The sequence below is a fragment of the Amia ocellicauda genome, chromosome 4 (assembly GCF_036373705.1).
Source record: "Amia ocellicauda isolate fAmiCal2 chromosome 4, fAmiCal2.hap1, whole genome shotgun sequence".
NCBI classification, from domain to species: Eukaryota; Metazoa; Chordata; class Actinopteri; order Amiiformes; family Amiidae; genus Amia; species Amia ocellicauda.
Window position 1 is genome coordinate 39,231,172 of NC_089853.1, and position 16,661 is coordinate 39,247,832.

The 16,661-nt window shown below is 47.5% G+C and overlaps 1 protein-coding gene across 1 annotated transcript; it reads right to left on the minus strand.

Moving 5' to 3' along the window:
* Nucleotides 1-3,638: 3,638 nt before the first annotated feature.
* On the minus strand, nucleotides 3,639-6,581 carry LOC136748402 (ciliary microtubule inner protein 1). Its single transcript, XM_066702113.1, has 4 exons — nucleotides 6,429-6,581; nucleotides 6,033-6,114; nucleotides 5,444-5,536; nucleotides 3,639-4,631 (listed from the first exon to the last, which is right to left on the minus strand). Exons 1-4 carry the CDS (start codon nucleotides 6,494-6,496, stop codon nucleotides 4,476-4,478), a joined length of 399 nt encoding a protein of 132 aa, XP_066558210.1. The 5' UTR covers nucleotides 6,497-6,581; the 3' UTR covers nucleotides 3,639-4,475.
* Between the last annotated feature and the right edge of the window lie 10,080 nt (nucleotides 6,582-16,661).

Genomic DNA, 16,661 nt, shown 5'->3' on the forward strand with positions numbered 1-16,661 from the left:
GGCTAGTGATTCACGCTGCCTTACAGCCTCTCACCAAGAGGCAGTGTGTAATCAGCTGTGAAGGTTGCTAACTAGTTCACTAAGGTCCCCCCAACATGTGTACAAGGCAGTCTGAGTCGCTTCACGCCGGAGTAAAATGAGTGTCAGGTCAGACCGGCCTTGGGTTGCACCTGGGGTCGGCCCTGTCCAGAATCGTGAATGCCGGTCCCAGAGAGGAGTCGTAAGTGACAGCCTGGCTCACACGTCCTGAATCTGAACACAGACAGTATTACTGGTCTACATGGTAACGAGCTGGACGCTAATTGGGGATTTGGCTGCGTCTTGGACTTATAGGCATAGCACCTTTCGGAAAAAGCAGGAGTGATGGTTTTCCTCCCCCACCAACTCAGCCAGACTGTCAACTGGTTTACACCGCTCTACAGCAGCCTTACTAATGATCTGCTTCCTAATGAATGTCTCCTTTTTCTTGAATGTTAACTTGCACACTGCTGTACTACTCTGCACTGTGCTGTACTACTCTGCACTGTGCTGTACTACTCTGCACTGTGTTGTACTACATTGCACTGTGCTGTACTACCCTGCACTGTGCTGTACTACCCTGCACTGTGCTGTACTACTCTGCACTGTGTTGTACTACATTGCACTGTGCTGTACTACCCTGCACTGTGCTGTACTACCCTGCACTGTGCTGTACTACTCTGCACTGTGTTGTACTACATTGCACTGTGCTGTACTACCCTGCACTGTGCTGTACTACTCTGCACTGTGCTGTACTACATTGCACTGTGCTGTACTACCCTGCACTGTGCTGTACTACCCTGCACTGTGCTGTACTACCCTGCACTGTGCTGTACTACCCTGCACTGTGTTGTACTACTCTGCACTGTGTTGTACTACCCTGCACTGTGTTGTACTACCCTGCACTGTGCTGTATTACCCTGCACGGTGAGGTCAAAGTCCCCAGCCATCCTGTAGGAGTCCTGCCTGCTGCCGGTGGCTGTGAGATTTTCTACATGTAGGGAAGGCTGCTGTGATGCAGTCTGACATGCGTTTGACCCCACAGAGAGAGAGAGAGAGAGACTGGCGACGCCAGAGGGCCAGATTCTGTCAGTCTGCCTGTCAGATTCACAGTGTCTGCAGGGTAGAACCCCTCCACACCAACGACACCAACCCCCCCGTGATCTTCACACCTCAGCACAGAGAATCCCACCCCTCGCTGCCCCCTGCCTGGCACAGAGCTCACACCTGATTCTCACAGCCATCACCTGCTGACTGGTTACATATTCTTCCTATTCGCAATTGAGGCTGGGATATAAAGAAGAAGACCACCACAACAAAAGGACGTGCACGTTCATATAATGGGCCCAGGTTTGAAATAGACACATGCAAAGGCAAGTGGAATGGAAACAATGCAGTGGGATGCGTTTAGCCTCCCACTGTGTTGTTTCCATTCCACTTGCCTTTGCTTGCGTCTATTTCAGTTTTCATTCAGTCTTCAGAAATGGGTTTATTTATTTCTCTTATTTCAATAAGCCCGGTTGAGCTGCATTTCCTGATCCATAACAGCAGATTTACCAATCTGAAATGCATTTACCATAATTTACCCCCAAGAAGTGTCTGCAAATGGCACACAGAAACCGTAAATGTAAATGTAAATGTCAGTACAGCTGTAGTGTCACATTAGCCTCAGAAGCGACGCAACCGTGTGCCCCCCTCTCTCAGGGGCACGGCAGGGCTGTGTGTGTGTGTGTGTGTGTATGAGTGAGAGAGAGAGAGAGTGAGTGAGTGAGTGTAAGTTTGTCTGTGACAGGGTTGGGATCAATTCCGAATGTATTGGTAAACACCAATTCAAGAAATTGAAATGGAATTGAATACATATGTTCAGGATTTGGAATTGGAATGGTAGGAAATACAATTTAAAGTTCTAAAATCACAGCAAAAATAATGGCGAATGTCAAACTTCAGCATTTAAGCTCTGTCAAGTTATTGCGGATCTGTTGTGTCACAACATCCTGTTGAGCAGAAAAACTACAAAAACTACACCAGATTTGTTTCCCCTGCAGCAGCTGGTATTATCGAGTACATCCAGTCATTTGTTTTTACCTTCAGCAACAGAGGAGATTAATCCGCAGGGGACATTTGCAAGTAAGCAATCCTTCAAATGTGTATTCATTGGCTAATGTAAGTTACAGTGTGTGTTTGCGAGGTAAATGGTAAGTTTCTTATTCCAGTACAAAGTGCTCTAAGTAATTAGATTATTCTTTTGCAATAACAAGGGTGACCTTAGGCTGAAGTGTTGGGAAATTGTTTATCTTAAATGACCCTTGTTATTGCAAAAGAAAAATCAAATTACTTCATGCAGATTGTACTGGAATAAGAAAGTTAGTGTTTACCTTGCAAACACACACTGTAACACACATTACTGTGCATTAGCCAATTCATACAAACCAGTGTAGGCTATCAAAGTTACCTTTTTGTGTGTGATTGCTTGCAATCTCCCCTGCAGATTAATCTCCTCTGTTATTGGAGGTAATGGAAATTGGGCTTCAAGGAATTCAATACAGAAAACAGGAGACTCTTCTTCACACAGAGAGTTGTCACACTCTGTACAAACTCCCCAGCAATGTGATTGAAGCTGAAAATTTGGGAACATTCAAAAATAGACTGGATAGGATCCTTGGATCACTTAGTTATTAATGGACACCAAACGAGCACGATGGGTTGAATGGCCTCCTCTCGTTTGTAAACTTTCTTTAGTTATGTTCTTCCACTCATTTATTCAGGTTTTTCCTTTAATTTGTCACCCGTCTGTATATAATTTCCCTGCCAAGTGAGGATTTGGTACCTTTGGGACATCTAATATACGTTGCTTTAAGTCGTAGTGTTTCTGAGTGTCTCTAAATATGACAGAGCGATGGTTATCACATGTCCAACCCCTGTGCCCTTCCTATCCCAGCAAAAGCCATAGGCTGAGTGTGGGAGCGCAGGGAGCAGGAGGGCCAGTGTACAGGCAGGCATTCGTTTGAGCAGTGCCACCACAGTCACCCGCGAATGCCAGCCAGGAGAAAACACACGGACGTGCGCTGTATGTTACGTCTGGAGGACAGAGATCTGACAGTGAATACAGAGCGAGGGGCAGTGACAGGTCCCACTGTGAAAATGGTTCATATGCTTAAAGTCCTCCCAGGGCATGCTGTTGAGTGTCGATCTGATGTAAATCTTAATAACTGATCCACCATTGATAATCTGTGCTTTCTGACTTGGTGATTACAGTACCATGTGGTGTGTGAGCAGGTGTATCTGTCTAGCCAGGCGAGTGGGAGTAAGTGTACATGTAAAGGCTCAGGAGATGAGAGATTGCGCCCCAAGAGGAGGCTCCAGTTGAAGACAGCTCCGATTAGATCAGTTCATCTCTTGGCTAGGTATACCTTCAGCTCAGGGCTAGGCAGGAGAAGAGAGAAGAAAAGGAAGAAGAAGATACAGTATCTATATGTATATAACCCAGTCTGAATGTGACCATACAGTTTGCTGTTACTGTAAATGTATTATTATTCAGGTTAGGAGTAGTATGCATTAGTATTAGTATGTAAAAGTAAGTAAGATTAGTAGCTGTAGTATAAGAGCAGGTATGTTCATGATAGTATTATTATTATTATATTTATTATTACATTTCTTAGCAGACACCTTTATTTAGGACGACTTACAGTTGTTACACTATATCACAATATTTTTACATACAATTGCTGTCAATCTATTGGATATTCCCACTGTCTGTCATGCTTATGCTTCAAGGCACTGAAAAATAAAAATCGCAACTGAGAGTTCACAGCCTTCAGCGTCTGCACTGTAGCACCGGGGTGTAATACTTCCATCTGGAGCATTGTGGTCCCTGCGTGTGTTTCCGTCCCTGTCAGACTGGCCATGTTCAGCAGGACCGGGGCCTTCTAACGAGGGCGGCATGCAGTAAGTCGTGACGCATAGAAAGTTCCTAGTCTTTTTAAGGAAATTTGCGAAAGGAAGATTGATGATGATGATAATAGTAATGAAAAGGAGAGTGCTGACAATCAGTGCACTGACCTCAGCTGAATGAAAACCTCAAGAGATTGAAACACGAACAAGCATGCATACACATACACACACACACACACACACACACACACACACGTCTGGAGTACAGATCCAACCACAGTGTGTAGAGAGAGTAATAACTCAGCAGACAGAGAGGAGGTGCTGTGAGATATGAGGTGCCGTTAGGGACATAATTCCCCCCGTGGTACCCTGTGAGAAGCATAAACATTATACAAAGAGTCTCAGTAAATAGTGTGTGCTTCTCAGTATCACGGGGTGAATAATGTTCCTAATGGTGCCTCATTGTGAGACACCGATGTGTCACAGAGCTTTAATACTGCTTGTGTGTGGTACAGTGCTGCCTAGTGTGGTGTTCAGCAGTGTTCAGCAGTGGCCACAGTGGGCGCTCAGTCGCAGGCATCGTGTGGCCAGCCCATCTTCTTCAGGAAGCTGCCCTTGCCACGATGAACACGCCCAAAACGCTCCAGCTCCAGACCAGGCACCGTGGACCGCCAACCAATCAGACCTTGGGTCGTCTGCGGGACAGCTGGGGAGGGAGCCACCTGCACAAAGCAGAGGTCAGAGGGTATTAGACTGGTATTAATTCAATTAATAAACTACAGAGTAAGTCGACGCCATACTGCCAAATGGACTGTGATCTCTGGTGTGTTTTTCCCCAAAGTAGTCTCATGCTCATACGCCATAAATCAAATCTGTATGTGTGTGGAAATGTTGTGAATTTATGCCTATATTAGGACTGTCAAACGATTATTTCAATCGCGATTAATCTAAAACTTTCTATAATTAATCGCGATTAATCACATATTTAATAGCATGTTAAAATGACACAAGACATTTACATTATGTATGAATGTATGTAAAAATATGAATGTGTAAAATAATCCCAAATAATTCCTTCAATCAAATCTTGTTTTGATGATGATTCCAGCTATCCATACAAATTTGTTAAACAAAAAGTCACAAGAGGTTGCCTTAGTCAGTTAGATCATCAGATTAATTGAACTCAACTGAAAAAATGAATAAAGTTAAAAGAAAATCGGCACTGCATCTTTTAGACCTTTAAAGGCATAGACTCAATATAGAAACTAAAACTATAGAACTGCAGGTCACCTGTTTCTTCCCACTGAGACAGTTGCTCAAACAAACTAGTCAGTTAACATTTACGGAAGATGCTTTTCTCTTTGTTCTGTATTAGATATATGCTATATCTATGAGAAGATGTACAAAACAAGCAGTGAGTGTGCAAGGCAGCTGGCTGTGCACAGGATGTCGCTGTGAGGTCACACAGAGCGCTGACGGGATCTTGGGGAACATGGCGCTTGGCTCATCTCTCAGTGTCACAAAATCACCTCACCTGAGTGTACGTCCCGGGGGGCGTGGCGGGGCGTGTCTGCAGGTATGCCGGCAGCTCCAGTTTACCATCCTCCTTCTTCATCTCCTGCAGCAGCTGAGGGGGACAGAAAGGGCAGTGTCAGAGTGAGACACACAGCTGGATTTGCAGGCTCCGCTGCTGACAGGGCCCCTCGTCTGCACACTCAAGGATGTCTTTTTAAATGTGCGAGAGCCCTGATTCTGTCCATCCCGGGGCTGGGGGGCATGACGGTAGCCGTGACTGCTGGTCATTGCATATGGCTGCCTTGCTGCGGGTGCAGTGGCTGCACAGGTGTCTATGCAAGTTGCCTGTGCTTCTGTGCCGAGAGTCTGAACAATGGCACACAACCCCAGCCCTCAGGGAGGCTGCAGCGTGTGTCTTCTGGTGTCCATTTCAGCGGAGCTCTTCAGGACATAATTGATTTTATGGTCTGTTCTTTGTGATTGACAGGAGAGATTCCTCAAGCTTTGTGGCATATGACATTGAGCATAGATTTGTGTATGTATTGACTGACCGTCTGAAAGCTTCGTTAACTGATTGTTTGGTTGATCGATCGATATTGGCGTCTCACCTCAGTGTAGGAGGTCGTCAGAAATCCCCACTTGCTGGGCCAGGCTTTTGCGGACTCCAGTTCTGAGCTCACATGGCACTTCCTGATGGAGGAGAAAACACCAATAAGAATAGCAACAGAGTCAGAGCTGCCCAGGGGGCTCTGAGTCTGTCACGTCACTCGTCACAATCAGATAGAAAAACATTGCATTGTGAGAAAACAACACAAAGACACACGAACAAGACCAAATAACACCCAAACACAATTATACTCGAGGCACACACACACACACACACACAAATAGTGTTCGACAGCTAACAAAACCCTCACTGTGCTCTCAACTGGCAGGTCAGCAGGCTGCAGTTCACTAACACACACATTCAGTCATTTCTAAGTGAGCCGGAGAAACTGCTTTACCATATCTGATCCTGAGCCACGTAGTTGCATGTTTTGGCCGGGTTTGCTGGTGTTTTTGTGGCAGCCATGTCTCTCTGTCGGCCTCTACACTATGTGTGTCAGGCCATGTGGTGCCATTCAGCAGCCACTTGTTTACTGCTGCCCTGGCAATGGAATGCTCATGTGACCTCATCCATTGTTACAGTTTCCGGGGTAACAATAACAGTGGCTCTGAGAGGGAGAGAGAGAGAGAGAGAGAGAGGGTGTTAGGCTGCTTGAACTTGTGTAGGGGGAAGCCGTGTGTGTCCAGCTGCCCCTGGCCTGGGCTCTGTGTGCAAACTGAGTGGCTGTGTGCAGTGACAGTGGATTGCATTGGCCTGTCTTATATCAACATTCAGTCTTGTATTTAATCTAAGCCACCCAGCTGGACTGAGCTGACCCCTGTGTCTCTCGGCAGAGTGGAGCTGAGGTCAGTTGGATCCCTCCGCGCCATGTCCTCCCCGCCAGCTGGGCTATCTGTCCTCGGGGTGTCTGCTGCGCTGTGGCACAGAGACAGGCCTGTCCCTCTGCACACATGGCCTGCCTGGGCCAGGGCAGGCCTGCTGATACATGTGCCTCTTCTATCTAGCTCTATGTTTCCTCTCTCTCCCTCACTCTTTCATCCTCTCTGTCCATTTCGCTTGAACTCTCTTCCACTCTGCCCCACTAATCTGTCATTAATACACCCCTGTAGCCCTGCCCCCACTCCTTCTTCCTCTCTCTCTCATTCTCTCTCCCTCTCTTGCTGCGCCGGTCTCAGGTGGTTCAGCTGCAGTCAGAGTGTGAGCGATGCACCAGAAGGATGCCTCACTGTCTTTTCTGAGCTGTCTGGGTTTTCCAGTCTGCAGAGTCCTGGGCTCTGCTGTCACAGGAGAGGGGAGAGACAGACAGGCACGGTCTTAGTGCCTCTAGCTGATAAAGTCTTCACTGCACAGAACGCCATACGTGAAACATTACATAATACAGCTACAGCTACATATGTATGTATATTGTGTCTGTGTGTGTGTCAGAATTAGTGTGTGTCGGTGTGTCTGTCAGAGTCTCTGTGTGTGTCAGTATATGCCTGTCACAGTGTGTGTGTCTGTATGTGTGTCAGTGTGTCACTATCTGTGTATGTGTCAGTATCTGTTTATGTGTATGTGTCAGTATCTGTGTCAGTGTTTGTCAGCATCTGAGTCAGTGTGTGTGTGTGTCAGTATTCCTGTCAGTGTGTCGGTGTGAAGAACCCTGCCCAGGCCCGTCCCCTCAGCGCCCGTGGGCTCGCCCACCTGACTGATCGAGGGCTGGGCAAATAAGAGTGACGAAGCCAGTTAGAAAGACAAAGCCAGCTATATACAATTGAAGGATGGTACAATAAGTAAGTGAATACATAAATTAATAAATATTTAAAGTAAAAACAATTTGGTTACCTTAAACTGTGCATTTATACGATTTTACTGTTCTCTTTGAAAAAGGAAAAAATAAAATATCTAAATAAATGTGCCCAGGGCTTTTACTGTTCTGTAAAATGTTTCAGCTGTGTGTTTACATGCGTGGGTGTGTGTGGAGGAAAGTCACAACACTTCTGCAGACGAGGAGCAGAGCTGTGTCTTGTTACCTGCAAGTCCCAAGGTCCCCCCCTTGACTCTTCTTCGCTCTGAGTGCGCCCTCTGACACCCTGACATCTGCAGGACGGCCTCCAATTTAACCAACCCTTAACACAGGGGGGTTCGTACACCAGGGCAGTGCGACATTGCTGTTGCAGGCCCACGCACACAGCAGACACTGTTGCACAACCAGGAGGAAAACTGCAGGTATGTCAGTATGCCAGGAATGTGAGTGATAACATCCGACATAAGCCGAGAGGATCAGTGCTGAAGAATCACTGTATAAACAGTGTCTGAACTACTCAGCTGTCTGTCTGTCTGTCTGTCTGTCTGCATGTGTGGGTGTGTGCTAAACCTTTCCAGAGACTGATTATATTGCTGCACCGCAAACAACAAGACATCACTATTGCTCAAAATTAAATTTTCACAAGACGTCTCGGCACATCTCCCCTGTTGCTGCTCTCCACTGAGAACGAATGCCTGACTGCGCATCTGTCTTGAGTTTCTATTTCTCCCTCCCACCCTCCTCAGACAGTGCAGTCCTCAATGGTTTCAGCTAGAGGGAGATAGAGGTCCTCACTCAGGCTGTGCTGACGCTGCAGTGTGGGGTGAAGTTGGCTCATGCAGGCAGACCTTAAGAGAGCAGCAGGGTTTATACATTAATGAATCACTCATTCATACATTCACTCATTTATCTTTGTGGTGTGTGACCCCACAGCCTCGCCCCGCAGGTTGCGTCAGGTGTGCCCAAGTGATCGTCCCACTGGGCAGAGACGCAGGAGTGGCTGGCTGCGGCCTGTCACGTGTCACATGACATGACCCGCTTTGAAGACGCGTGCCGCAGGGGTGACGTCAGTGTGCGTTACCCATGCATGGTTCTAAACGGTACCGAACGCTCGGTGGGGAACGGGGCCACATGGCGTCTGGTGCCAGATCAAAGCCGTGACGTCACCCGGGCAACCTCTGTCAGAGGGGTCTGCTTTGAAATCCAGAGGAATCAAAGGCACTTTAATGCAGCCAGAAGGAACACAGGCAGCTTCTGGGCAGACCCACACACCGTGGGCTTGAGCGGTACAGAGGCAGCTCACATTGTGAAGGAGGGCAGGGCAGTGATGGACAGACCTCTCCCCAGAACCCTGCTGTTTTTCTTCCTCCACCTCCTCCTCTTCCCCCTTCTTCTTTGTCTGCTGTTAATTCTAACATACCCTCTCTCAGAAGCAGCTCCTCTTTCTCCTAAACAGAAACAAACAAACCAACACAGCTAATTGGACACACCTGTATCACATTATAATTATAATAATAGCAATAATAGTTTCTTACACAGAATCAATCCTTCGTATAAGTTATTTGGTTGTGTGAAGGGTGTTATCTCGTGCAGTTTGGGTGAAAGGACTCCGGAGCAATGATGAACAGTTCTGGCTGCGCACACGACACAATTATACACAGTTCACACAACCTATTAACTTATTACACACATGTCAGGATTAGACACACAATTATCTCTACAATGAAACAAACTTTTATTTTTGGGATCCGCTGTGACTGACCCACAGATCCGTATTGTGTTTGTGTGCGACAGGCCTCCTCTTTCAACTCTGCGTCCTCTGTGCTCATGGATCTCGGCAACACATGCCTTAAACACAGCCAGACTTTTTTCTGGGGAGGCTTGTTTGCTACTGTTGAAGTGGTGTCCTTGGATTGTTTACACCCCCACGGTGGAGGAGAGCGGCTGGGGCGGGGGCTTTGCCGTGGTCCCGAGCCCCCCACACAGGCCTGTGGCCGTATCCTGACCATGAGCGGAGGGGCAGTGTGACTGAGCAACACCTGCTGACTGACTGGGACCCGGACAGGGAGGAAGCGAGTGTGACGGGGGGGAGAGGGCTCCGGTTTACACAGCTGCCAAGGGGGAGGCCGGGCTCATGGGCTCATGAAGTCAGGAAGCTGGGCTGTTGTTTGGTTAGCTGCACCACACAGACAAGGCTGGTGCGATAAAGCCTTGCACACCGCCAGCATTTTGTCCTTCAAAGCCAGTCTCTCCTGCCAGTCTCTCCCTGCTCTTCTCCTGCAGGGCAGCGTTGACTTCAACAATAGAAAAAGAGATCAAGGAGGAAGTATTGCATGCCAGTGTCAGGTGTGCTTCAGCACGGTGCCTGTGATGAGTGTTAGGATGGAGGAAAGGGTTCCCACTGCGGTAAGGAGTGGGTGCACAGTGACAGGGGAGAGGAGCCGACCTGGCCACCACCGTGACACTGTGTGGCAGATAGGTGTGCGCATGTGTGTACTTTTATGGTGTAGGTTTGCGTGTGTGTCTGTGAGAGCTGAGACACGTCCCCCTCTCTCAGTCGTCTGCCCTCGTTTGCAGTGCAGGCGGCTGTCACACTTGGCTGGCCATCGTCTCTGCCGCATGCAAGGGCAGGTCCGCCAGCCTGGGCTGCAGTAAGTCACATTGGCAAAGCAAAGCAGCAAAAAAACGAAACAAAAATGCCCAGGAGCTGTGTGAGAGTGAGCAGGCAGGCTGGGGTCAGTGCGGCTGGGCCCTGTGTGTGGAGCTGCCCGTGCAATGCAAACAGGACAAGATTTACATCACCGTGTCTCAGCGCCTCCCACTCATAGGTCTTCACTTTTCTGTCTCATTTTGCCTGCATCGATACTCCACTGGCTCTGGAGGAAGACAGATGAGTGATGTCTAGGATTTCACCGCACGAGTGAGTGACGGGAAAGTACCAGAATAAATAAAGAAATATCGAGAAATAAAGAAAAAAAGAAAAGCATCTTGGCACTCTGATAAAGATGTGTGTTTGTTTGTTTGTTATTTTGTCATGGCGCGTGAAGAAGGGAAAGTGGGCCTGTCAACAGCTCAGCTTCGAAAGCCGTACTGAGAGATATGTTCGTATGAATGTTGGAAAGGGAGCTGCCAGATTGAGCTTTTTCTCTCCGCTGCCAATATCTTTGACAGTTGCAGAATAGTTTAAATACTGCTGACATGGTTTGTAATGTTCCCAGACTTTTTTTTTTTTTTAATATGTGTTTTATTTTTTCACTTGTGGTTTAAAATGCACTTTGTTGCCAAGGAGCTCAGTGATTCTGTCTCTCGTCTCCTAGATCACTCAGAGTTCCCCAGGAACCCCCCGCCCAACTGCAGACAGAGAGAGAGGGAGGGAGGGAGAGAGAGAGAGATGTAGAGGACAGAAAGCAAAAACAAAAAGCTGGTACTTTTACTTCAAAATTAAAAACATATGTAAGTAGAATAAATACTAAAACAATCATTTAAAATCTTTAACGCTACTCAGCTGCAATTGTAACGCCCCGGTTTAGTTTTAGTCATCATTATTTTGTTTACAGGAGAGAGCAACTTGTCTGTCATAAAAAGCACTTTCCTACCTTTCTGAAAACAGGAACACCTTAATATAACTGAAATAAATCAGATACCTTCTTTCCCAGAAATTCCCAAACCGGAAAAGCTTCAGCAGCTGCTGTCAGCGTCCACATTGCACAGAAGGAAAAGCAGGCGCCCTGACGCAGAGGAAGCAGACACTGGCATCACTGACAGGAACACGCTGCTCTGGGGTGTGGGTTGGGGCCTGGGGGAATGGCTGTTTTTCATTTTTAGGTTTATTGTCTTTTCATTCACAATGCACCTTTGGAGACGTCAGAGACCTCAGTAATGGCCGGATCCGACTGTGCAGCTGCTTTCCTGACACTCTACCTCTCTCAGGCTGTGCTGGTTCTCTCCCTGGTTCAGTTCTCTAGGGAAGGGTGTTGGGAATAGGGGGTTTGGTTGTGGGGGGTCTTTAGTCCTGTTGGCTGTTCTGCACTCCTGAAATTTCTGAGGTCTGAAGGGCAGGCTGAGAGTTTGTATCTCCCCAGCTGAACACTGGGCCAGAGGCTGGGCATTCTGCGCCTGGTTCTTCTGGGAAAAGAACAATTGTCTGGGAATTCCTGGGAATGGAAAGGTGTGGCTTTAGGGGGTCGAATGCGGATTTGGGAGCAGGGCATGGCCTACGGCAACAACTCCCTGTGTTGGGCAGAACACATTCCTGAACCTGAGGCGGCATTAACGGGCATCGCAAGGCCTCTGGAGAGTGGAAAGGCCAGCATCTGGACCAGGCTGTTTCCTCCAGGCTGCAGGAGCACCAAGCGGGCGGGGCGCTGGCAGACATATCCCTGAGAAGCCTCACCTCCCCAGCTGCCATCAACCACCCCCCCCCCCCCCACCCCCTGGCTCACTCTTCACAGGGGAGGCAGATGGGAAGGGGAGAGGCCAGCCAGGCTCAGATTATTTGGCTCTGTTGTTGCTTATACAGTTCAGCCGAGGGGTAAAATAAGCACAACAAAACAACCGCAACAAAAAACACACACAGTAAAAAAAGAACCAGCGTTCAGACTGTTCTAGTTAGGTAGGCGTCCAGACATTGTACTTTGACCTCTTCAGTGATGGTCAGAGCTGATATAGTCTGGGTGTAATTGACATGCTATTACACTGTTATTAACAATTCATAAGCGATCACCGCTGTTGCTATGGTGCAGTAATAAGCACAAAGGCAGTAACAGTTTCTAGTTCACGGTTCAATAATCTGCATCCTGTTAGAAAGGGATAGCCAAACAGTCTCTCATTCTTTCTTCTTTCCATTTATAAAAACATCCTGACGGTCCTTGTCACGCAATGTGAAGCACCGAGGGTGGATGTGTGCTGTGATTTGTTGCCATCTCTGAGGGGTGAAGACACTTGCAGTGCTGCCTGCCAAGCTGTCCAAGAACCAATCTTCGCACACAGATCGTATCTCCTCCCTGCAGCCTGTCAGAGCAAAGGGGTCTTTGAGTGTCTTTCGGTTTGTTCAGAATCCATTTTCCCAAAGCAAACAGTGAAGCAATTTACTGTTCAAACTTTATTAGCTCCAGTCAGTTAGCCTCTGGTACGCTGTAATCACTGTTATTAAGGGAGATGGTTGAGAGGCGCGGGGAGAATGCCATGCTATAATCATCTCCAGCTAACTTATTGATTTTTTTCCCCCTCATTTGCAGATCAAACAAGCCACAGAATGCAAGGCCTTCATTCTTTTCCACCCTCCGAGTAGCTCTGCAAACCACACCCCCACCCTCCTGCCCCCCGCCTTCGGAAATCCATCGCCTCATACTTTTGTAATAGTCCTCTCGCAACAACCATAATTGCGAAGGTTGTCTATAATTACTGAGATTACATTCCTTAATAGCTTGCAGAAAGATTTCTGGGTGCTGCATTCATGGCGCTCTAATCACACACACCGTTGTCTATTAAATATTATTTACAGGACGAGGTCTGTGTTTGCAGCTCGCAGTGTCTTCCACTTCTGGGGGGATGGGGTGTGGTAGGGGGCGTCGGAGGGTGGGGTGGGAGGTTTGGTGCTGCACAGACTGGGGACCCCCTGTTGTGTAACATGTTGTGTAAATTCCATGTGGTGAGCCCTATCCGCACTGACCACCGTGGCACAGTCTGAGAGGTGGTTGTCCACAACCGGAGAACTCTGTCGCTTTGGGACTAGACAAAACTCCGACAACGGACAAAGCGATTCTCAGTGACCTACCGCTTGGAGAGAGAGAGAGAGAGAGAGAGAGAGAGAGAGAGAGAGAGAGAGAGAGAGAGGGAGAGGGAGAGCGGAAAATACATACGCGTACAATCGCCGAGATCAGTATTCAGACACGGCCCCTGCAGCCATTCCAACGTGACTTTCCTGAGCTATCGGAGGCATGCGGAGAGGTCAGGTGTGTTAATAAGTTCTGTCAAAGCGATGGGTGATTTCGTCTGAAGCAATAATAGCATTTCAAGTAACAGGATGACGGTTTTTCATTGTCGTAGGGAAATGAGGTGCAGCGCCATGGTGGGGGACGGCAACTGCAAAGCGCCGTGTCGGACGGAGCTGTCTGCCGTCGTCTCAGAGGGCCGGGAGAAACGGGCAGAGCGAGCACCAGTCGTTAGGAAGTCAATGGGCTTTAGTCTTTGATTCTTATCACAAAGCCTGCCCACAGGCCTCAGGGCTCCGGGGAGCGGCAGGGCTTTTAACTGTTAACTCTGATCCCCACTCACGTGGGACTGTCAGCACGCTTCTCTAAGACTCCTCTTCCAGAGAGCAAAGCTGCCTCCCTCAACCTGTTTTTTTTTGTTTTTGTTTTTTCTGCAAGTCATTGTTCGAGTTTTAAATGTGAAGACGGAATGGGGGAGAGATGACAGGTGTTGAAAAGAGAGAAACTGAGCTCAGGTTTTGTGCGTTTTGTTTTCAAATGCACACACGCAGATTCAGCTGATCAGCAGTTGTGCCAGAGTTAGAGACAACGGCAGGACAGATACACCGCAGAAGCCGCTCTGTGATTAACTCACCTCAGTAGGACATAACACTGGTCCTGAGCTCTGATAATGAGGCCTCTGTCTCTCAGCCTCCTTCAAATTCATTATCTCCTCAGTTAACACAAGACTCTTTTTTTTATTGTGGCGAAAGTCTGATAGAGGTGGAAAAGTTGAACAGAGACAGCAAGGCCGACTCTCCGGTGACTAATTGAAGGCTAGTCTCTGAGCTGTCCAACTGAGTGCCTGACTGACCAACTGACTAGCTGAATGACTCACCGCCGAACCGACTGGGTGTCTAGTGGAGTCCCCGAGTGAGAGGATGTCTAACTCAACGAAATGCTCGTGCCCCAAATCAACATCGTTTAACCATCAGGAGTGGACAGCAGCCGGACAGGCCCTTCCAGGTGTGTCAGACTGGTCAGCACACTCTCCCAGGTCAGAGGGATGAGGTGGCGTGCGGTCAGGAGTTAGGGGAGTAAATTACAGCCACCTGTCACTTTTCTATCGGTACATTCATGCTTCTGTCTAATTTAATACATTAAGGTCTACCCAACACACACACAAACAAATATGCTCTATCAGTAATTTGATATCAATTCAGTAGATATATTTAGATATTTCTTAAACAGGGCCTGTAATTCTTTTTACTCGAAATGCAGAATTTGGTAAATTTCTGAAGGTTTTATGTTACAAAATAACTGACATTTTTTTTTTTAACATATCTGAATGAGTGAAAGGGGATGCGAAAGGGCATATTGACCTTGCAGGGCCACTGCAGTGTTGTACCCCGCGCTGTGTGAAAAGCGTCTTTGTGTCTCTGAGATCTGAGGTATTTGCCTGTATTGGTGAGACAGGCCATTGAAACGGGAATGAAAGCTGGACTATAGGAGTGTGCTTGAATCCAGAAGGACATTTTCTGCATTGGTGAAAAAAACTCAATTTCCTCTGTCACAGCCTCATGGGGATTTGCAATAAAAGAATGGACCAGAAAGAGAGAAAGAGAGAGAGAGTGAGATTTTTACCCCATTTTAGTTTTTTTTTGTTTCTTTTCAATCTCTCAGACTCAAATGAAATCCAAACAAGCCGGATTTACAACTGCAGATTGCTCTGATCTTTTTGTTTCTTTTCTTTTTTCTCTTTTCAGGGTAACACAATGAATAATTCATCTTTCTAACGTCTTTCTACACGGAATGACCTCAAAGAACGGGAAAACAACCCAGTTCCAAGATTACCATTCTCTCCAAAACTGCTGCGCTCTGGTAAGAACCTCGAATGCAGGAGAACCACGGTCCAGTGCTGGATATTGATGTGTTTTTCTTGCCCAGCTACATACTTTTAGGTCCTTTAGATGTTCACACCCTGATGGGTTGTTAAACTGGTAAGGTCATTGGAATCCCTTACAAAGATGGCAGCTTCCATTGGAGCAGGGGGCGTGTCCTCAGGAAATGACAGGCAGCACATGGAGGAGCCAATTTGGGCATTTGAAAAATATAAGGACCACACATTTCTAATTAGATTAAACATAGACTTATGTGTTCTGCATGGGTGTCAGTGGTCCCCATGGCTCTGTATTGACTGGGACAGTGTGGAGAACTGCTGGTGAAAGGTACCCGAGGCAGGTCTGATGGACCAGAGTGGATGGCAGAATGACCCAGCTGTCCGCAACTGTCCCAGAGTTACCCTCCTCACCCACACCTGACTGGCCGAACTGACAGGCGAAAGACTTAACTCTAAAAGCATGCACAGCGGCCCGGTTCAGCCACTGTCAGTACGGCTGTCATGCTTTTCAAATGTTTGAAGTGATGTAAGGGGGGAAATATTTTGAGTGCGTGCAATATGCAACAGGCAGGCAACCGAGCGGCTTCTCGGTTCCCTGTGAAAAAATCTACGTCTTTAACACTCGAAAAGAGAGAGAGAGAAAAAAAAGTGTCAAAATCTAATTAGATAAAGCCGACAGAATCTGGCTCTTTCTTGCAGCTCCATCAGCATAGTCTCTGTCTGCCATCGCCTAGCAACCTCATTTTGGAGGACCATCAACAAGCCAGCCTGGAGTTGTGGCTGTCATTCTTTGCCATGTTTATTTAAAACCGAATTCCTCTGGGGAAAGAAAGAAACTTTGAGGGCTTGTAGCTGCCGCCCCGTTGTGCGCTCTGTAGTCTGGTGTGATGAGTGCAGCTGGAGGAGGGCGGCAGCCGATGCGACGACAAAAACTCACATCCTTCTTAGCGTGGAAATGAAGAGAGCAGAAAGGAAGACTCAAGCGCTAAATGTCATTAAAATCCTCTTAGCTGTAACCTTCACACGGCGCCT